The 23258-nt window shown below is 37.2% G+C and overlaps 1 protein-coding gene across 6 annotated transcripts in view; it reads right to left on the bottom strand.

The window, feature by feature from the left end:
- The window catches only part of ITGB3BP (integrin subunit beta 3 binding protein), a 105665-nt gene that overhangs the window by 66089 nt on the left and 16318 nt on the right, over positions 1 to 23258 (bottom strand). For all 6 annotated transcript variants that reach the window (XR_009493813.1, NR_198863.1, XM_005204522.4 and 3 more), the window contains exon 2: positions 20047 to 20089. Coding sequence is in view for 4 of the 6 variants with exons in the window: in XM_005204522.4 (XP_005204579.1) it covers positions 20047 to 20089 (43 nt within the window). In the remaining 2 variants the exon portion in view is untranslated. The remainder of the gene's footprint in view (positions 1 to 20046; positions 20090 to 23258) is intronic.

Below are 23258 nucleotides of genomic sequence, written 5' to 3'. Positions count from 1 at the left end.
ACCTTTCTCTACTATCCCACTAAATATTCTGCATATTTATATGTATCTGTCTACTTAGAAACAAAAATGTATAATCTTACTTCTTTTTTATAATTTTATTTCTTTATTTTTATTTATTGGCTGTGCTGGGTCTTTGTTGCTGAGTAGACTTTCCTCTAGTTGTAGCAAGTGGGGGCTACTCTTCACTGCAGTGAGGTCTTCTCATTGCAGTGGCTTCTCTTGCTGTGGAGCACCAGCTCTAGGCACACAGGCTTCAGTAGTTGTGGTTCCCAGGCTCCAGTGCACAGGCTCAACAGTTGTGGTGCGCGGGTTTACTTGCTCCACAGCATGTGGGATCTTCCTAGACCAGGGGGTCAAGCCTGTGTCTCCTGCACTGGCAAGTGGATTCTTTACCACTGAGCCACAAGGGGAACTCCAGAATCATACTTCTTTAAGTTCTATTTCTCTCGAAGTTTAACCTAATTTTTACACTCTGAAGATGATCCTAGAATCCATTTAAGAATTTCCATTTTGCCAAACCACAAACATCGAAGGACGTGGGCTACTTAGTCCAAATGTTACTGTACTTTTTGTAAGGAGGTCAAACCTTGTATATTAGCAAAACTAAAATTTGAGCATTGATTTTTCTGCCCAGAACAAAAGAAATGAATGTTCACTCCATAATTTCAAATATATGTGACATCCTTTCTCAAGTTCTTTCACAAATTGTAGCCTGCTTCATCACCTTGTTTAAAGCATATTCTACCAAAAAGAGTTATTGATTTTTACCTATTATAAACAGTCTAAAAAGTACCAACTTAGGGTTCTTTCAGGATGAAATATGGTATACAATGGGTCTGCTACTATTATTATGAAATATTAGCCTATGCTATCACTGAAATGTTTAAAATACAGGTACTGTAGGTATCTGGACAACGAGAAGCAAAAGAAAAACTAGGGTAGCTAATAGAGACAATTCTTTATAACCTTATACTGGCTAAACCAGTTATTGGAATGATGCACCTAAGACACTATGCATCACTAGTACTTATGGAATTACATTAGAAAATTTAAAATACCAGCTGTCTCAGGGATTTTTCACAATTTAGGCTTAAGGTTCCTAAAAGAGTTCTAAATCTCAACTGTTTTCAGTTAGGGGCTATTATGAATTAAGATGCTAAGAACATTCTTGTATGTCTTTTTGTGGCTATATGATTTTATTTACTTGGAAAGTCCAGGAGTAAAATTGCCAGGCTATAGGATGGCTGTAGATTTATTTTGTATACATAAAATAAAGGCTCAATAGTTCTCCAAAGTGTTTCAGTTCAGTTCAGTCGCTCAATTGTGTCTGACTCCTTGTGATACTGTAGACTGCAGCTCGCCAGGCTTCCCTGTCCATCAACAACTCCCAGAACTGGCTCACACTCATGTCCATCTAGTTGGTGATGCCATCTAACCATCTCATCCGCTGTCATCCCCTTCTCCCACTTTCAATCTTTCCCAGCATCAGGGTCTTTTCAAATGAGTCAGTTCTTCGCTTCAGGTGGCCAAAGTATTGGAGTTGCAGCTTTAGCATCAGTCCTTCCAATGAATATTCAGGACTGATCTCCTTTAGGATGGACTGGTTGGATCGCCTTGAAGTCCAAGGGACTCTCAAGAGTCTTCTCACAACATCACAGTTCAAAAGCATCAATACTTTGGTGTTCAGCTTTCTTTATAGTCCAACTCTCACATATACGACTACTGGAAAAACCACAGCTTTGACTAGACGGACCTTTGTTAGCAAAGTAATGGCTCTGCTTTCTAATATGCTGTCTAGGTTTGTCATGGCTTTTCTTCCAAGGAGCAAGTGTCTTTTAATTTCATGGCTGTAGTCACCAACTGCAGTGATTTTGGAGCCCAAGAAAATAAAGTCTTTCACTGTTTCCATTGCTTCCCCATCTATTTGCCATGAAGTAATTGGACCAGATGCCATGATCTTAGTTTTCTGAATGTTGAATTTTAAGCCAGCTTTTTCACTCTCCTCTTTCATCAAGAAACTCTTTAGTTCCTCTTTGCTTTCTGCCATAAGGGTGGAGTCATCTGCATATCTGAGGTTATTGATATTTCTCCTGGCAATCTTGATTCCAGCTTGTGCTTCATCCAGCCCTGCATTTTGCAAGATGTGCTCTGCATATAAGTTAAATAAGCAGGGTGACAATATACAGCCTCGATGTACTCCTTTCCCACAGTGTTTATATCATTTTAAATTGCTATCAATAAATGAGAGCTCTAAATCCTGCACATCCTCACCAACCTTTAGATTGTTTTAGGTGTTGCTGTGTTGGTTTTTAAAGTCATTCTGTTTTGATATTGCTATCTAGCTATTCTTTTCATACTGTTCATGAGGTTCTCATGGCAAAAATACTGAAGTGGTCTGACACTCCAAAAGCTGGCTTAAAACTCAACATTCAAAAAACTAAGTTCATGGCATCTGGTCTCATCACTTCATGACAAATAGATGGGGAAACAATGGAAAGAGTGAGAGATTTTATTTTCTTGGGCTCCAAAATCACTGCAGATGGTGACTGCAGCCATGAAATTAAAAGACATTTGCTTCTTGGAAGAAAAGCTATGACAACCTAAACAGCATATTAGAAAGCAGAGCCATTACTTTGCCAACAAAGTTCCGTCTAGACAAAGCCATTGGTTTCTCCATGTATGGATGTGAGAGTTGGACCATATAGAAAGCTGAGCACCAAACAATTGATGCTTTTGCAATGTGGTGTTGGAGAAAACTCTTAACAGTCTCTTGGACTGCAAGGAGATCAAATCAGTCAATCCTAAAGGAAATCAGTCCTGAATATTCATTGGAAGAACTGATGCTGAAGCCGAAACTCCAATACTTTGGCCACCTGATGCGAAGAAGTGACTCATCTGAAAAGACCCTGATGTTGTGAAAGATTGAAGGGAGGAGGAGAAGGGGATGACAGAGGATGAGATAGTTGGATAGCATCACCAACTCAATGGACATGAGTGTGAGCAAGCTCTGGGAGTTGGTGATGGACAGGGAAGCCTGGCGTGCTCCTGTCCATGGCGTCACAAAGAGTCACGCACAACTGAGTGACTGAACTGAACTTAGCTATTCTAGTGAGTGGGAATGGTTATCACTTTGTGGTTTTAATTTGTATTTTCAATGATGAATAACACTGAATATTTTTTCATTTGCTAATTTTCCATTTAAATATCTGTCTGAGATTTGTAAAGCTTGACAGCTAATGATTTGGTGACTGTTATGTGACTCAGACTATGTAAATGTAATGTATTGATCGTTCCAAATGTGCTTTTGGGTTTTAATTGTATACAAATTTCTTTTGTATCAAAAAAAAAAAAATGAAGTATCTTTCAGAGGATTGTTCAGCAGCCAAAGGGATCTGAAACATCATCTTAAGGCTGCTCTTCTTAAAATGGGAAATTCTGATATTAGTGACAACATGAATGAACCTGGAGAACGTTATGCTAAGTGAAATGCAACGAGAGAAAGACAAACCACTTCACAGTCTCACTTACATGTGAAGAAAATAAAAAGGGGAGGAGGAGCTAAGATGGCAGAGGAGTAGGACGGGGAGAACACTTTCTCCCCCACAAATTCATCAAAAGAACATTTAAACGCCGAGTAAATTCCACAAAACAACTTCTGAATGCCGGCTGAGGACATAAGGCACCCAGAAAAGCAACCCAAGTCTTTGAAAGGAGAGAGAAGAAATACAGCTCCACCCACCAAAACACCAACACAAGCTTCCCTAACCAAGAAACCTTGACAAGCCACCTGTACAAACCCACACACAGTGAGGAAATGCCACAATAAAGAGAACTCCACAAACTGCCAGAATACAGAAAGGACACCCCAAACTCAGCAATTTAAACAAGATGAAGAGACAGAGGAATACCCAGCAGATAAAGGAACAGGATAAATGCCCACCAAACCAAACGAAAGAGGAAGAGATAGGGAATCTACCTGATAAAGAATTCCGAATGATAGTGAAATTGATCCAAAATCTTGAAATCAAAATGGAATCACAGATAAATAGCCTGGAGACAAGGATTGAGAAGATGCAAGAAAGGTTTAACAAGGACCTAGAAGAAATAAAAGAGAGTCAATATATAATGAATAATGCAATAAATGAAATTAAAAACACTCTGGAGGCAACAAATAGTAGAATAACAGAGGCAGAAGATAGGATTAGTGAATTATAAGATAGAATGGTAGAAATAAATGAATCAGAGAGGATAAAAGAAAAACGAATTAAAAGAAATGAGGACAATCTCAGAGACCTCCAGGACAATATTAAACGCTACAACATTCGAATCATAGGGGTCCCAGAAGAAGAAGACAAAAAGAAAGACCATGAGAAAATACTTGAAGAGATAATAGTTGAAAACTTCCCTAAAATGGGGAAGGAAATAATCACCCAAGTCCAAGAAACCCAGAGAGTCCCAAACAGGATAAACCCAAGGCGAAACACCCCAAGACACATATTAATCAAATTAACAAAGATCAAACACAAAGAACAAATATTAAAAGCAGCAAGGGAAAAACAACAAATAACACACAAGGGAATTCCCATAAGGATAACAGCTGATCTTTCAATAGAAACTCTTCAAGCCAGGAGGGAATGGCAAGACATACTTAAAGTGATGAAAGAAAATAACCTACAGCCCAGATTATTGTACCCAGCAAGGATCTCATTCAAATATGAAGGAGAAATCAAAAGCTTCTCAGACAAGCAAAAGCTGAGAGAATTCAGCACCACCAAACCAGCTCTCCAACAAATACTAAAGGATATTCTCTAGACAGGAAACACAAAAACGGTGTATAAACTCAAACCCAAAACAATAAAGTATATGGCAATGGGATCATACTTATCAGTAATTACCTTAAACGTAAATGGGTTGAATGCCCCAACCAAAAGACAAAGACTGGCTGAATGGATACAAAAGCAAGACCCCTACATATGTTGTCTACAAGAGACCCACCTCAAAACAGGGGACACATACAGACTGAAAGTGAAAGGCTGGAAAAAGATTTTCCATGCAAATAGGGACCAAAAGAAAGCAGGAGTGGCAATACTTATATCAGATAAAATAGACTTTAAAACAAAGGCTGTGAAAAGAGACAAAGATGGTCACTACATAATGATCAAAGGATTAATCCAAGAAGAAGATATAACAATTATAAATATATATGCACCCAATACGGGAGCGCCGCAATATGTAAGACAAATGCTAACAAGTATGAAAGGAGAAATTAACAATAACACAATAATAGTGGGAGACTTTAATACCCCACTCACACCTATGGATAGATCAACTAAACAGAAAATTAACAAGGAAACACAAACGTTAAACGATACAATAGACCAGTTAGACCTAATTGATATCTATAGTGCGGGGAGCTGCCCGTGAGAACGGGGTCCTTTGCTTGAAGGACACAGCTCTGGGAGCTGCCTCAGTCCTTGAGGGTTTGCTTGCAAACATAGCTCTCTGTCCCGCCACCCCAGAAATTAGGCGCTTATTTACTGCAGACACCTGGAGTCTGTGCAAACTTACAACGCACAGAGAAATGTTATCTGGTGAAGAAATAATAACAGGGAGCCAGTCCCATGCTCTCAAGATTTCTTGTGACTGTTTGTAAGATGTATAGGACAACCAAGAAAAAAAGTCAACTGTCTTGTCTTTCTCACACTCCTCTGTATAAATATGAGATACTGAATAAAGTTGGTGTCAGACTGCGTCCCTTCGTGGAGACGTGTCTGAACCTCTCGACCCCGTCTTTGTTGTAGTCTCTTGCTTTAGTTTCTTTCTTAGCCCCGCCGTGCACGTTCTCGGGACCTGATCGACTTTGCCGGCTGGCACCGGCACTATAGGACATTTCATCCCAAAACAATGAATTTCACCTTTTTTCAAGTGCACATGGAACCTTCTCCAGGATAGATCACATCCTGGGCCATAAATCTAGCCTTAGTAAATTCAAAAAAATAGAAATCATTCCAAGCATCTTTTCTGACCACAATGCAGTAAGATTAGATCTCAATTACAGGAGAAAAACTATTAAAAATTCCAACATATGGAGGCTGAACAACATGCTGCTGAATAGCCAACAAATCACAGAAGAAATCAAAAAAGAAATCAAAATTTGCATAGAAACTAATGAAAATGAAAACACAACAACCCAAAACCTGTGGGACACTTTAAAAGCAGTCCTAAGGGGAAAGTTCATAGCAATACAGGCATACCTCAAGAAACAAGAAAAAAGTCAAATAAATAACCTAACCCTACACCTAAAGCAACTAGAAAAGGAAGAAATGAAGAACCCCAGGGTTAGTAGAAGGAAAGAAATCTTAAAAATTAGGGCAGAAATAAATGCAAAAGAAACAAAAGAGACCATAGCAAAAATCAACAAAGCCAAAAGCTGGTTCTTTGAAAGGATAAATAAAATTGACAAACCATTAGCCAGACTCATCAAGAAACAAAGGGAGAAAAATCAAATCAATAAAATTAGAAATGAACATGGAGAGATCACAACAGACAACACAGAAATACAAAGGATCATAAGAGACTACTATCAACAATTATATGCCAATAAAATGGACAACGTGGAAGAAATGGACAAATTCTTAGAAAAGTACAACTTTCCAAAACTCGACCAGGAAGAAATAGAAAATCTTAACAGACCCATCACAAGCACGGAAATGGAAACTGTAATCAAAAATCTTCCAGCAAACAAAAGCCCAGGTCCAGATGGCTTCACAGCTGAATTCTATCAAAAACTTAGAGAAGAGCTAACACCTATCCTGCTCAAACTCTTCCAGAAAATTGCAGAGGAAAGTAAACTTCCAAACTCATTCTATGAGGCCACCATCACCCTAATACCAAAACCTGACAAAGATCCCACAAAAAAAGAAAACTACAGGCCAATATCACTGATGAACATAGATGCAAAAATCCTTAACAAAATTCTAGCAATCAGAATCCAACAACACATTAAAAAGATCATACACCATGACCAAGTGGGCTTTATCCCAGGGATGCAAGGATTCTTCAATATCCGCAAATCAATCAATGTAATACACCACATTAACAAATTGAAAAATAAAAACCATATGATTATCTCAATAGATGCAGAGAAAGCCTTTGACAAAATTCAACATCCATTTATGATAAAAACTCTCCAGAAAGCAGGAATAGAAGGAACATACCTCAACATAATAAAAGCTATATATGACAAACCCACAGCAAACATTATCCTCAATGGTGAAAAATTGAAAGCATTTCCTCTAAAGTCAGGAACAAGACAAGGGTGCCCACTTTCACCATTACTATCCAACATAGTTTTGGAAGTTTTGGCCACAGCAATCAGAGCAGAAAAAGAAATAAAAGGAATCCAAATTGGAAAAGAAGAAGTAAAACTCTCACTATTTGCAGATGACATGATCCTCTACATAGAAAACCCTAAAGACTCCACCAGAAAATTACTAGAACTAATCAATGATTATAGTAAAGTTGCAGGATATAAAATCAACACACAGAAATCCCTTGCATTCCTATACACTAATAATGAGAAAACAGAAAGACAAATTAAGGAAACAATTCCATTCACCATTGCAATGGAAAGAATAAAATACTTAGGAATATATCTACCTAAAGAAACTAAAGACCTATATATAGAAAACTATAAAACACTGGTGAAAGAAATCAAAGAGGACACTAATAGATGGAGAAATATACCATGTTGATGGATTGGAAGAATCAATATAGTGAAAATGAGTATACTACCCAAAGCAATTTATAGATTCAATGCAATCCCTATCAAGCTACCAATGGTATTCTTCACAGAGCTAGAACAAATAATTTCACAATTTGTATGGAAATACAAAAAACCTCGAATAGCCAAAGCGATCTTGAGAAAGAAGAATGGAACTGGAGGAATCAACCTACCTGACTTCAGGCTCTATTACAAAGCCACAGTTATCAAGACAGTATGATACTGGCACAAAGACAGAAATATTGATCAATGGAACAAAATAGAAAGCCCAGAGATAAATCCACGCACATATGGACACCTTATCTTTGACAAAGGAGGCAAGAATATACAATGGATTAAAGACAATCTCTTTAACAAGTGGTGCTGGGAAAACTGGTCAACCACTTGTAAAAGAATGAAACTAGAACACTTTCTAACACCATACACAAAAATAAACTCAAAATGGATTAAAGATCTCAACGTAAGACCAGAAACTATAAAACTCCTAGAGGAGAACATAGGCAAAACACTCTCTGACATACATCACAGCAGGATCCTCTATGACCCACCTCCCAGAATATTGGAAATAAAAGCAAAAATAAACAAATGGGACCTAATTAAACTTAAAAGCTTCTGCACAACAAAGGAAACTATTAGCAAGGTGAAAAGGCAGCCTTCAGAATGGGAGAAAATAATAGCAAATGAAGCAACTGACAAACAACTAATCTCAAAAGTATACAAGCAACTCCTACAGCTCAACTCCAGAAAAATAAATGACCCAATCAAAAAATGGGCCAAAGAACTAAATAGACATTTCTCCAAAGAAGACATACAGATGGCTAACAAACACACAAAAAGATGCTCAACATCATTCATTATCAGAGAAATGCAAATCAAAACCACTATGAGGTACCATTTCACACCAGTCAGAATGGCTGCGATCCAAAAGTCTACAAGCAATAAATGCTGGAGAGGGTGTGGAGAAAAGGGAACTCTCTTACACTGTTGGTGGGAATGCAAACTAGTACAGCCACTATGGAGAACAGTGTGGAGATTCCTTAAAAAACTGGAAATAGAACTGCCTTATGATCCAGCAATCCCACTGCTGGGCATACACACTGAGGAAACCAGAAGGGAAAGAGACACGTATACCCCAATGTTCATCGCAGCACTGTTTATAATAGCCAGGACATGGAAGCAACCTAGATGCCCATCAGCAGATGAATGGATAAGAAAGCTGTGGTACATATACACAATGGAGTATTACTCAGCCATTAAAAAGAATACATTTGAATCAGTTCTAATGAGATGGATGAAACTGGAACCTATTATACAGAGTGAAGTAAGCCAGAAAGAAAAACACCAATACAGTATACTAACACATATATATGGAATTTAGAAAGATGGTAACAATAACCCAGTGTACGAGACAGCAAAAGAGACACTGATGTATAGATCAATCTTCTGGACTCTGTGGGAAAGGGAGAGGGTGGGGAGATTTGGGAGAATGGCATTGAAACATGTAAAATATCATGTAAGAAACGAGTTGCCAGTCCAGGTTTGATGCACGATACTGGATGCTTGGGGCTGGTGCACTGGGACGACCCAGAGGGAGGGTATGGGGAGGGAGGAGGGAGGAGGGTTCAGGGTGGGGAACACAGGTATACCTGTGGCGGATTCATTTCGATATTTGGCAAAACTAATACAATATTGTAAAGTTTAAAAATAAAATAAAATTAAAAAAAGAAAATAAAAAGGTCTAATTCACAGAAACAGACAGTAGGAAAGTGGTTTTTAGTCACTGGGAGATGGAGGAACAGAGGGTACAAACTTCCATTGTAAGATAAATAAGGTCTGAGGATCTAATGGACAGCATGGGGACTATAACTAATAACACTATTATATAGTAACTGAAATCTGCTAGAAGGGTAGAATTTAAATGTTCTTACCAAAAAAGAAAAAGAAAAAGTTGAAGTTATAGATGGATTAATTGATGGGAACAATCCTTTCACAATGTGTGTGTGTGTGTATAAAAAAGACACACACACATATACGTACACACAATGAATATACATGTTCACAATCTATAAATCAAATCACCACATTGTACACTTCAAATATCTTACATTTTGATCAATTATATCTCACTAAGTTGAAGAAATGGAGAAGGAAATGGCAACTCACTCCAGTATTTTTCCCTGGGAAATTTCATGGTCAGAGGAGTCCGGCAGGCTATAGTCCAAGGGGTCACAAAGAGTAAGACATGACTTAGCAACTAAACAAAAACAACGAAGAGGAAAAAAGTGAAAGCCTTGGGTCATCCTTTTTTTCTCCTTTCCCTATTTCCTGTTTTAAACCAGATTTTTCCTAAAAGCTTGACTCCTACCTTACATAGACATATTCATGTGATTCTTGAGTGTCTCCATAACTTTTGAATGATTTGTGTAAAATAACCTGAAGACGTTAGGAATGTCATTCCTTGTGCCAAACCTTGTGAGTCAAGACTACTCCTTGATATGATTCATGCCAAAACTTACATTGGCATATGAATGAACCAAATCTACTTAATTTCCTATTAAGAGAGGAGAAATGGGAGGCTTTCATGTAGAAAGAAGGGGTGGGAAACCAAGAGAGGAAGATGAATGTATATTTAAGTCACTCAGGAGCCTTTATGCAGATACAAAAAACTTAAGTTGAAATTTATGTTTAATAAGAGATGGACAAATTAACAACTCCATGTTTTACTGCTGCTGCTGCTGCTAAGTCACCTCAGTCGTGTCGGACTCTGTGTGACCCTATGGACTACAGCCTACCAGGCTCCTCCATCCATGGGATTTTCCAGGCAAGAGTACTGGAGTGGGGTGCCATTGCCTTCTCCACCATGTTTTACTACTAGACAGTAAAGCTTTGTGCCAGTTCTTGAATTTATAGGGAAGGAAGGATAGCCTGATCCTCTGTTCTTTCCCTGATTCCTTCTTCTCATTCCTGAACTAGAGAAAACTGAGCTCCCTTGACCTTTGGTGACTCTATCAGCAGTGTGTGTTCTTGGTTGTACTAGATACTTTCTTTCCTTTCTGCAATAGGTTTACTATTATGTTTCTGCTATATGCTGATCCTTTTTCCCTTTCCTCTTCTCGCCAAGAAAACTCAATGAATAAAGACGTACTGATACTGAAAGAAAAGAGGATAAAAAATTTATAAACACACACACATCTAACAAGAGAGCCCCAAAATACAAGGAGCAAAAACTGACAGAACTGAAGGAAGAAAAAGAAAAATAATAGAGGAAACTTCAATGCCCCATTTTCAATAATAGATAGACCAACTAGACAAAAAAATCAGCAAGGAAACAGAAGACTTGAACAATACTATATACCAGTTAGACCTAACACATATCTATCGAGCCCTCCATCCAACAATAGCAGAATACACATTCTTCTCAAGTGCACACGTAATATTAGCCAGGACAGAAGATATGTTAAGCAGCAAAAAAAAAAAAAAAAAACAACCACTCAGTAAATGTGAAAAAAATTAGAATCATATAAAGAATAGTTTCTAATCACAACAGAATTTAAAATTACAAATTAAAAACATAAAGACATTTGGAAAATAAATTTATAGAAATTAAATAACATACTCCTAGACAACCAATCAAAATGGAAATTAGAAAACATATTGAAGAGAATGAAAATGAATCATAACATATATAAAAACTTATAGGATGGAAGTAGTACTCAGAGAAAAATTTAAACACTTACATTAAAAAAAGAAGAAAGCTCTCAAATCAATAACCTAAGCTTTCAACTTAAGAAATTAGAAAAGGAATAGACTAAACCCAAAGACACTAGAAGAAAAAAAATATTAAGGAGAAAGCAAATGAAATGGAAAATAAGAAAAAAGAGAAGATCAATGAATTCAAAAGTTGGTTCTTTGGGGAAAAAAAAAAAAACAACCCAACAAACCTTTATCTAGACTGACCAAGAAAGAAATAAGATTCAAATTAATAAATCAGGAATGAGGGGGAAGATATTACAACCAACCTTGGAGAAATAAAAGGGATTATAAGGGGATACTATGAACAATTGTATGCCAACAGATTAGCTAATCTAGATGAAGTGGACAAATTCCCCAAAATACACAGCCCACCAGGACTGAATCATGGAGAAATGGAAAACTGGAACACATTAAAAGCAAGAAAACAGATTAGATTAATTCAGAACACTTGTGAAAAAGAAAACTGTAACGCCAGAGAGCTTCACTGGTGAATTCTACCAGCATTTAAAGAAGTGACATCAATTCTTCTCAAATTCTATAAAAAAGCAGGGAACACTTACTAACTCATTCTATGAGACCAGCATTACTCTGATAGCAAAACCAGATGAATACCTTAAAAGAAAACTATAGCCCAATCTCTGCAACAGAGAGAACAAAGTTGGAAGACTCATATTTCTTAATTTCAAATTTATAGTAATTAAAAAACTTTTTATTTTGAAACACAGCATGGTGGTGGCATAAGGTCAGATGTGTAGACAAATGGAATAGACTTGAGAGTCCAGAAATAAATTCATATATTGCCGGGGTCCAGCCCCGGTTGATCCAGGGAATTTGAAGCGTGGACGGCGTCGGCGAGGATCAGGATACAGTAGCTTCAATTAGATATTAATTAAAGATGTAAAGAGTAATAGAATGAGGATAGCTCAGTAGGAAGATTCAGTGGAGAAAAGAGGCTGAGTAGCTTGGTTTACGCGGGAGACTAATAAAACTTTAAGACAAGAAGCTTGCACCACTTACGTAGGCCGCAGGCATCCTTCTGTTCTCCCGAAGGAGACGAGATACTGAGGCCTCCCCGGTCGGATCTTAGAAGCCCAGGCAAAATTAGTAAGCGTGGCAGGTTCCGCGCTCCAGATGGAGACTCAGCCAGAGTGTAAGAGAGAGCGCGACATGGGGAGACCAGTATTTTGAGAAACTGATCCCAATTCTTTATTTTCCATGGTCTACTTTTATACACTGAGATGTTATGCAAAAGTCACGTGGGGTCAGCAGTCCTGACTTTTATCAAAGTCAGGTGCTTCATACAAATGTATACAGAGGTCTTAGGGGTGTTACATCATCTTCTGGCCAGGGGACCTGCTGACAATTTATGACCCTCTCCTTGTGACAGCAGTCAGTCAACAAGGACACTTATTTCTCCAGGGGTGATTATTCTTAAAACAGACGCCACCCAAATAAAGTTACATTCCTATAGGGTGAGGGTGTAGTGGGTTTTAGTTAAGGAAAGAATTTACTTAGCCTAAGGTCTAATGTGATTAATATCAAAGGTTAATACTTATTTCTTCTATATATTCATTAATGTGTGTAAGGGCAGGGGATGTGGAGACTTAGCAACAAACATTGGCTCAACAAATGAAAAACCCTTCACCAATACAATTTCTAATCAGCCCATTATACTTATACTAATAGTTTTCTAACTTTTCTAAGGAACCTGTTTTTAGAAGGTTTAAAGCATCTCGTGCCTCTCATGGTTGGGAGGCTGTGAGCAATCACATGTGGCCGGACAAGCCTGTCAGGCAGTTTGTAGGTTTGTAGAGTTTGAGGAGTTTGTAGGTTGAAACACTCCTATCACGCCCAGGAATTATTATTAACATGAGCTCTAAGTTAACTCCTTCTCCAAAAGAGGTGGTGGGGGACAGCCCCCCGTAAAGTCAGAGGTGTAGGTGAGAGCACAAAGTAGCAAAGTAGGCAGGCTCTGGTTATGGGGGTAGATGCTCGAGGATTTCCAGGGGTACTCCTGAGGCTCGATCCTGCCTTTGCTTATGTCGAGCCTCCTTCCTCATGACCTTTGCCACGGGCGGAGTACCTCACACCGGCCCCCAACAATATATTTATAGTCAACTAATCTTCAATAAGAGTTCTAAGGCCATTTAATGGGGGAAGTAATAGCTTTTTAACAAACATTGCTAGGACAAATGAACTACATGCCCCTAATATCACACCATGTCAAAAATGAACTCTATTATCTATTAGATTTTTAACATATGTGCTAAACACTATAAAACTCCTAGAAAGAAATATAGTGGAAGTTGGCATTACTATAGGTTGCACAAGCCATCAAAGAAAAAAATAAGTTGGACTTCATCAAAATTTTAAACTTTTGTGTATCAAAGGAGTCTATCAAGAAAGACAATCCACAGAACTGATGAAAGTACGTGCAAATCATATATCTGATAAGGTAACAGTGTTGAGAATATATAAAGAATTCTTACAACTCAACAGTAAAAAGACAACCCAATTAAAAAATGGGCAAAGATTTGAAGATATTTCACCAAAGAAAATATACAGATGGCCAATTAGCACAGGAAAAGATGTTCAATATTACCAGGGAAATGCAAATGAAAACCACAACAGGATATGACTTCACACCCAGTAGGATGGCTAGAATCAAAAAATCAGATAATAAGAAATGTTGAGGAGGATGTGGATAAACTGGAACCCTTACATACTGTTAGTGGGGATGTAAAATGCTGTAGAAAAGACTTTAGCAATTTTGTAAAAAGTTAGAATCACCATATGACTCAACAATTCCACCCCAGGTATATAAGAAAACTGAAAACACATTCATACAAAATGCTGTACAAGAATGTTATATACAGTATTTGTAATAGTAATGAAGTGGAAACAACTCAAAGGTCCTTCAGCTGTATGTGTGTGCTACGTCGCTTCAGTCATGTCTGACTCTTCGCAACCCTATAGACCAAAGCCTGCCAGGCTCCTCTGTCTGAGATTCTCCAGGCAGGAATACTGAAGTGGGTTGCCATGCTTTCCTCCAGGGGATCTTCCCAACCCAGAGATAGAACCTGTGTCTCCTGCATTGGCAGGGGGTTTCTTCACCACTAGCAGCACTGAAGAATGCAAGCCCATTCTTCAGCTGAGGAACAGAAAAACAAAAGGTGATATACCCATACAAAAGAATAAGATTGAGCCATAAAAAGGAATGAAGTACTGTTCATGTGATAAACCTTGGATAAAACTTGAAAATGTTATGCTAAATGAAAGAAGTCAGTCACCAAAGGCCACATATTGTATGATTCCATTTATATAATATGGCCAGAATAGGCAAATCCACAGAAACAGCAAATAAATTAGTAGTTGCCAGGGAATGAGAGGAGGAGGGAATTGAAACTAACTGCTAATAGGTATGGATTTGTTTTTGGGGTGGTGGAAATGTTCTGAAATCAGATAGTGATGATGACTGCACAATGTAATGAGTACATAATAAATCACTGGTGTATACTTTTAAATTATGAATTTTACATTATATGTGAATAAAAAATGCTAAAATTTAAAAGAATTGAACTGTCAAAAGGTATATGAGATAATTGGGAGAATGTGAGCAAAGATGTCCACTTAAGGAATTAATGTTAATTTTCAGAGAGATTTTTTTTGCAGAGATCATAGCAGAGGTGGAAGTGGGGTATAATACTATTATACCTTTTTTAAAGTCTATCTTTTAAAAATAATTACTGGAGTATTTATGGATGATATGGATGATGTTTGAGATTTGCTTCAAATAATCTAGTACAGGGGATACTGAAGTATGCATGGGAGCATATATGAAACAATATTAGCCTTGTGTTGATACTTACTGAAGCTGTACAGTAGGCAGCTCATTCTCTATAATCAAAATTCTCCAAAATCAAAAGGCAAAAAAGGGATCAGTATTTGGTAACTGTAGTGAAATAAGGAACTATAAAATAATCATTAATGAATTAAAAAAAACATTAGAAGATTGAGAATTTTACTATGGGTGAATCAGGCTGGCAACACTTGAAACCAAGACCACTTTGTACTTGTGGAAGTGATGCAACAGGAAATACAAAGACTACCTATGAGGCATTCTTAGCAAAAATATGAACCAGAATCTAATCAAGCCTCTAGCTTTAATGACATTTTATATGAAATGTGAAGAAATGTGAATTGTGAAATAGAGAAATGTGAATAGAGAAATCACTTTTCTAAAGAATACAAGAAAACAATAAACTCTAGAATGTGAAATACACTTATGGAAAAAATATTTCAGTTTTTTTCCAAAAGATAAATTATAAGAAAAAGAGTGAGATTAAAAAAAAAAAAGTGAGATTTTAAAAGATTTTAAAAGACTTGGTGCAAAAAAAAGACTTATGATACATAAAAACCATTACAATGTGGAAATCTTGTTTGGATCCTGATTTTAATAAAAAAGGACATTTTAAAACAACCATAGAAATGTGAATATGGACTGGGTAAAAGATATTATTAAGGAGTTACTTCTTATTTTATAAGTTATGATAGTGGCACTATAGTTATGAAAGAAGTCATTATCTGTTAAAAATTCATACTGAAGAATATTCTAATGAAATAACATGTGTGAGATTTGTAAAATTCCAGGGAAAAATATACAGATACATACACACATATGTAAATATATGCATACATATACAGAGATAGTTGAAGCAAAAATAGCAAAATGTTAATACTTTTGGAAGATGGGTGATGGTTACATGGTACTTCATTGTATTATTGTCTCTACTTTAGTGTATGTTCAAAAATTTACGTAATAAAAAGGTAAGGAAAAAAGCAGGGGAAGAGGAGGGAAGGAGAGGAGAAAGGAGCAGACATGAGCCAGACCAATAAGTGAGCCTACAGAATGTGAGCTGTCATATTTTCTAAAGCCCTGAAATCCAATGTTCTTTCTAATTTCAGGAGTCAGGAAAAGTTTTGTCTCAGAGAGATGAGATAATGGGAATAATCAGACTTAGGAGTATCCTACTAATGGTAATGCAGTAATTTCGACTGGGTATGCATGTCCCAATCAGCAAACTTCCCCTAAATTTGCACTGCCATTCCTCTGGCAGAATGCCTATTAAGTTGGCCTTTGCCGGGAGAAATATCAATAACCTCAGATATGCAGATGACACCACCCTTATGGCAGAAAGTGAAGAGGAACTCAAAAGCCTCTTGATGAAAGTGAAAGTGGAGAGGGAAAAAGTTGGCTTAAAGCTCAACATTCAGAAAACGAAGATCATGGCATCTGGTCCCATCACTTCATGGGAAATAGATGGGGAAACAGTGGAAACAGTGTCAGACTTTATTTTTCTGGGTTCCAAAATCACTACAGATGGTGCCTGCAGCCATGAAATTAAAAGACACTTACTCCTTGGAAGGGAAGTTATGACCAACCTAGATAGCATATTCAAAAGCAGAGACATTACTTTGCCAACAAAGGTTCGTCTAGTCAAGGCTATGGTTTTTCCTGTGGTCATGTATAGATGTGAGAGCTGGACTGTGAAGAAGGCTGAGCGCCAAAGAATTGATGTTTTTGAACTGTGGTGTTGGAGAAGACTCTTGAGAGTCCCTTGGACTGCAAGGAGATCCAACCAGTCTGTTCTGCAGGAGATCAGCCCTGGGATTTCTTTGGAAGGAATGATGTTAAAGCTGAAACTCCAGTACTTTGGCCACCTCACGCGAAGAGTTGACTCATTGGAAAAGACTCTGATGCTGGGAGGGATTGGGGGCAGGAGGAGAAAGGGACGGCAGAGGATGAGATGGCTGGATGGCATCACTGACTGGATGGACGTGAGTCTGGGTGAACTCTGGGAGTTGGTGATGGACAGGGAGGCCTGGCGTGCTGCGATTCATGGGGTCGCAAACAGTCGGACACGACTGAGCGACTGATCTGATCTGATCTGGTAGGAAGTATGCTCCTTCCCTTCCCATCTGCAGCATCTGTTCTCCAGTTCCTTCTCTGAGGTAGCCTGAAAGAGATTAGGTCAAGCTGGCTAGGTATATGAGCAGGTTACAGCTGTCCCTACAAATTCATCTGAACTGCCACTGGTCGTTATTTGTAATGAATAATTTTCAAATTACTTGTAATAAATAATTCAACTTTGTCTTTGAAAATTCATCTAAAAACAGTGTTTGAAGGGTAATAACTTGAGCAACCCCAATACTGTAGGTGTTGAGAAATCAAAATCTTTATCACTCCTCACTACCCTCGACAATTTGGGAGGACTAGCAAATAGTGGTACTTATAGTATACACACTATATATGAAATGGAGGATCACAGGGGATGAGCCATACCTCAATTTCTCCTATTAGGGGAATCATAAGGAAAATTACTTTTGCAGACTTGCCCTAACATCATGGAGCATTATCTTCATGAAGGTCCATAGCCACATTGGGAACACTGGGATTTGCTAGTTCCAAACATCTCTGGGAGAGCAAACACTAGATGTTTAAGATGAACAGACTACACTTCAACCAACTAGGATTTAAGAGCCATCTCCTTTCCTTCAATACCACAGTTGTCTTCTTTCAGCATCATGCTGGTAAGGCAAAATGAGCACAAAGTTACTACAAGTTCCTCTGGAGCTTCAAAGCAATTAGGTGCTTATAGGTCAGAGAAGGCAATGGCACCCCACTCCAGTACTCTTGCCTGGAAAATCCCATGGATGGAGGAGCCTGGTGGGCTGCAGTCCATGGGGTTGCTAAGAGTCAGGCATGACTGAGCGACTTCCCTTTCACTTTTCACCTTCATTCATTGGAGAAGGAAATGGCAACCCACTCCAGTGTTCTTGCCTGAAGAATCCCAGGGACGGGGGAGCCTGGCAGGCTGCCATCTATGGGGTTGCATGGAGTCGGACATGACTGAAGCGACGTCGTGGTAGTAGTAGTAGACGACTTATAGGTGATGTTTTAAATGTCTGATTTTCCTTTGCATGGGCTAAGGCAGCCTCAGTGGAACCACTGGCATATAGGTAGATTCTTGGGAACCAGGCTGCTTCAGGGCTAATTACTGGAGTAGACAGATGCATAAATATAGCTAAGGAGAGAAGCCTAGATGTAGCGCCAGAGCAAAAGTTGTGAGATCTAAGACAGAGCTGCAAATAAATGATGAGGCAAAAGTACAAAAGCTGAAAATATCAGAAATAATAATAAATATTAGAAATAGGTTAGAAAATAGAAATGTTGAAGGCCCTGGCTAGGATTTAAGGAATCTGCATTTAGCAGTCGGTGGCCATGTGGTACTGTCAACTGGTTTAAAGGTACAGAACTGGGCCAAACATAACAATGTATTTTTCTAATACAGGATATTCACTGTTTCACTGGCTACCTTGATACATCCTAATCTGGAAAGAAATTAGATAGAAAGCTATCCATGACAACTGTACTTTATGAAAAGGATGAATTCCTAAATGGCCATTCTCTTTCATTCAAATGGTGTTACCACCTCCCAAAGAACAGTCTTGGGGCAGAGAAGAACTGTATTTCATTTCAAGCTGGACTACTCATCTACCAAAACACCATTCTGACCAAAGAAACAGATGCAAAATTACAGTCACAGCTGCATTCTGTACCGAACAAGTTGGATAATGGTGTTTTAAATTGCTAATTACACCGCTAATGATTTTTTTAGTGGCAATGCAGTATTTTGCCACCTTTGTTTAAATTTTTTAGAAAAGCATCTAGGAAGTTTTAAAAATGGTAAATTGTTGAATACCAGTCTTCTGAAGAGAAATTCCATACAAAACCCATTTGTTGAAATGGCATTCTCATATGGGATCTCATATAGGAGCCCATTTATTGACTAGCTATTTATTTTAATTTACTTTCTCACCAATTTATTTGCATTTAAAATTACTAAGGCCATAAGTATGCTAGTATTAGTGTTTGTATCTAGATCTACTGTTGGTATGAAAAGATAATAAACAGATACTAAACTAGCATATGTCATGATATGCTGGTATTGGGAATGTGCTACGACAAGATTTATAAAATGTAACAGCAACAGTACAATTTTATTCTTATTGTGATAACCATGGTGAAAGTTATTACAGTGCTAGTATTTTATGTTTAATCATGTCAGTGAGGTGAGGGGGTAGGTACCTTTTTGATATAAAAATGTTGTTAATGTTTTATTTCAATTTAGCAGATTACAGAATGTAGATTAAAGCACTGTCACTGTTCCATTTTTATCTGCATTTAAGTTGCAAAGCATTTTTTTCTACTAAATTACTTCATTAAGGCTTCTAAATAATTTGTCGCTTAAATAAAAATATCAAGCCTGCAAGGAATTTCCATATATTACAAACTTTATATGTAGAAAATGGTGTGCCAATAACAATTATGTCACAGGAGTTTCTGATACTTCTTACATTTAGTATAAGAGAAAATTAGCTGTTAAAAAAATAAAAATACAATCTTATTATGTTATCATGCAACTACAAATTCACAAGTAAATACTTACATCTGCTTTTAACATACCATCCAATTTCAGTGATCTTTTAACACTGCAAACAAAATATTTAAAGATCTTAGATTTAATATGCTTCAAATAGCCAAGTATTTAAGAGTAATCTGTATACACAAAGATTCCATTTTAAGTTACTTTCACCAACTAAAGTAGAATACCTATGAAGAAAGCAATTTTCACAATGAGGAAACTGTTTAATAGCATATATCAAGATGAAATCATAATTAAATATTTAAATGGATTTTCATATATGAGTTGTATATATATGCACTATCATACAATTCAAACTTTAAAGTTATATAATAAAATAATCTTAGTAAAAAATTAGTATCTTTGTGTGTTTTAAAATATCACTAACGAAAAATTATAGATAAGAGCAAAATCATTTACATACCTTCAATGGAGATGTTGAAAGCATTTTATTTGCAAAAATAATACACTAGATATTAAAATAAAGGTATGAGCAAGGTGAAAAAGTTTTACACATTATTCTAGCTTTAAACATGATTCAGTGCAACCAGACTATGACTAAACTGAGGAACAGATGCTCTATGTCTTTATAAGTCCCCAATCCATAAGAAACTACTTTTTTGTCTCCTTCACTATACTGATTCAGGAACATGCCAGGCTCTCTCTGTGCAAAATCTGTTCTGCTAAACTGGATGCCCAGCTGTTGGTGACAAAGCTTAGAAAGGAAAGCTGAATATTTATAATACTTTATTTCGTACAGCTGTCTTCTAAAGAGCAGTCATCAACATTTTATTGAAAGCAGACTAAATGCTCAAAGGAGAAAAAGGTCAATATAAATTAAAACTAGTTTTCCCAGTGACAAACGCAGCATTAAAAGTATCTTCCTAATCTCTGAGAAAAAGTAATTAAGTTACTTAAAATATTAGAGAATTTGAGCATAAAGAAAAAAATTTATTATAGCTTATATTACAGAAAACAAAAAAAATCATAGATCCTAAAAAATGACTATTCATAAATAACTGACTACTGAATTTCGAACAAGTGACAGGAGCAAAAATAGAAGAAATAGACAATTTATAAAAATTATTCAGCAATAAATGTTAAATACAAAAGTTTATCTAGAATAGTTCATTTAATTTTGCTATTATATTTACATTAGCCTAACATATAACATTATTTCTTAAGATTAACTAAATTGGTTTGAAGAATTACTCATATCTTTTAGAAGTCCACTTGAAATCAATTTAATGTGAATTCTCAATAAAGCAAGTGAACAGAGGTATGAACAAATAAAAATGGCATTTAATTCAAAAAAGTACACATATTTAGTTTCGGAATATATATTACCCTATTCAGATGTGTGAGACGTTTTTGTATTTATAAAACTTCAAAGTGAAAGTGAAAATGAAAGTTGCTCAGTTGTGTCCAACTCTTTGCGATCCCATGGACTACACAGTCTGTGGAATTCTCCAGGCCAGAATACTGGAGTGGGTAGCCTTTCCCTTTTCTAGGGGATCTTCCCAACCCAGGGATCAAACCCAGGTCCCTGGCATTGCAGGCAGATTCTTTACCAGCTGAGCCACAAGGGAAGCCCATAAAACTTCAAAAGTAGAAATCAAAAACTAAAAGTACACAGTACAGTTTTAGCCTTTGTTTTTACATGCTGTTAAGATGCAATACGACTTTTCAGAAGTAAACAAACCCCACCCTGACATTAACTGCTCAAAATACTATATTGCTTTATGAGTGATGGCTAATTCTTAGAAAACTAAATGCTTGTATTTAAAAGGTTTCTAGTTAGGTCTGACATTGATCTAAGAAGAAGCCCAAGGAGATATATGATAGTAAATAAGAAAGTAATTTGAGTTAGACTGTTATCTTCCCCTCTCTTCAGTGAAAATCTAAAAACATGGTTTATTGTGGGTAATGTGGTTTTCAGATAATTCAGGCATCTAATGACCAAAAGCTGGTAATATTTACAAAAATCATAAAGACATTTACCAGACAAGACTAGGAGGGACCTAAGAGATTATTTGGTTCATCCAATAGGGAAGACTTGGTGTGATTTATCCACTATCACACAATCTCAGGGAAACTCAGATTTCACATCCCAATAAATCCTTGTTGAATTGAGGGGGAGGTGCTAAAGAAGAGGTAAAGAAGAGCAAACTACTAGAGGAATTTATGAACATCTATTTTTACCATTCTGTTAGAACTGGGCCCAGTGTCAAGATATAAATTATCAAATTAAGCACCCACTAAATGCTTTTACCTTTTTGAAAAAACAACCAACAGTAGCACAAACATGAGATGATGTTAAATGGATTAGGACTGTGTTAACAGAAACAGAAAGAGATGGATGAAATGCACAAAGGATAGGCAAAACTTGATTACATGTTTATATATACAAATATTTTCCGAAAGTATTTATTCATCTGCTACCAGTATTAATTAGCAATTAAAAGTGATCTATCTCTGGTAGTTCTATAAAGTAATAAATAAGTATCTCTTGTGGTTACTACCTTGGTTTTAAAAAAATTTAAGTCACTCAGTCGTGTCCGACTCTTTGTGACCCCACGGACTATACGGGCCACAGAATTCTCCAGGCCACAACACTGGAGTGGATAGCCTTTCCCTTCTCCAGGGGATCTTCCCAATCCAGGGATTGAACCCAGGTCTCCCACATTGTAGGCAGATTCTTCACCAGCTGAGCCACAAGGGAAGCCAAAGAATACTGGAGTGGGTAGCCTATCCCTTCTTCAGCATATCTTTCCAATCTAGGAATTGAACCTGGTTTTATCAGGGCTTCCCTGATAGCTCAGTTGGTAAAGAATCTGCCTGCAACGCAGGAGACCCCAGTTTGATTCCTGGGTTGGGAAGATCCCCTGGAGAAGGGAAAGGCTACCCACTCCAGTATTCTGGCCTAGAGAATTCCACGGACTGTATAGTCGCAAAGAGTCAGACATGACAGAGAGACTTTCACTGGTTTTAAAAAAGGGGCATGTCAAAACAGGCAAAGAACTCAAATAGACATTTCTCTGAAAAAGATATACAAGTGGGTGGAAAACACAAGAAATGATGCTCAACATCAATAATATTAGGGAAATGCAAATCAGAACCACAAGATAACAGCACAAGTCATTAGGATGACTACTATCAATCCCACCCCACCCCCCAAAAACCCCTAGAAAACAGGGGTTTGCCAGGATGCAGAACTGGAACTCTTATGCTGATAG

This window comes from Bos taurus, chromosome 3 (genome assembly GCF_002263795.3).
Source record: "Bos taurus isolate L1 Dominette 01449 registration number 42190680 breed Hereford chromosome 3, ARS-UCD2.0, whole genome shotgun sequence".
Lineage (NCBI taxonomy): Eukaryota > Metazoa > Chordata > Mammalia > Artiodactyla > Bovidae > Bos > Bos taurus.
This window is presented reverse-complemented; position numbering and strand designations above follow the sequence as displayed.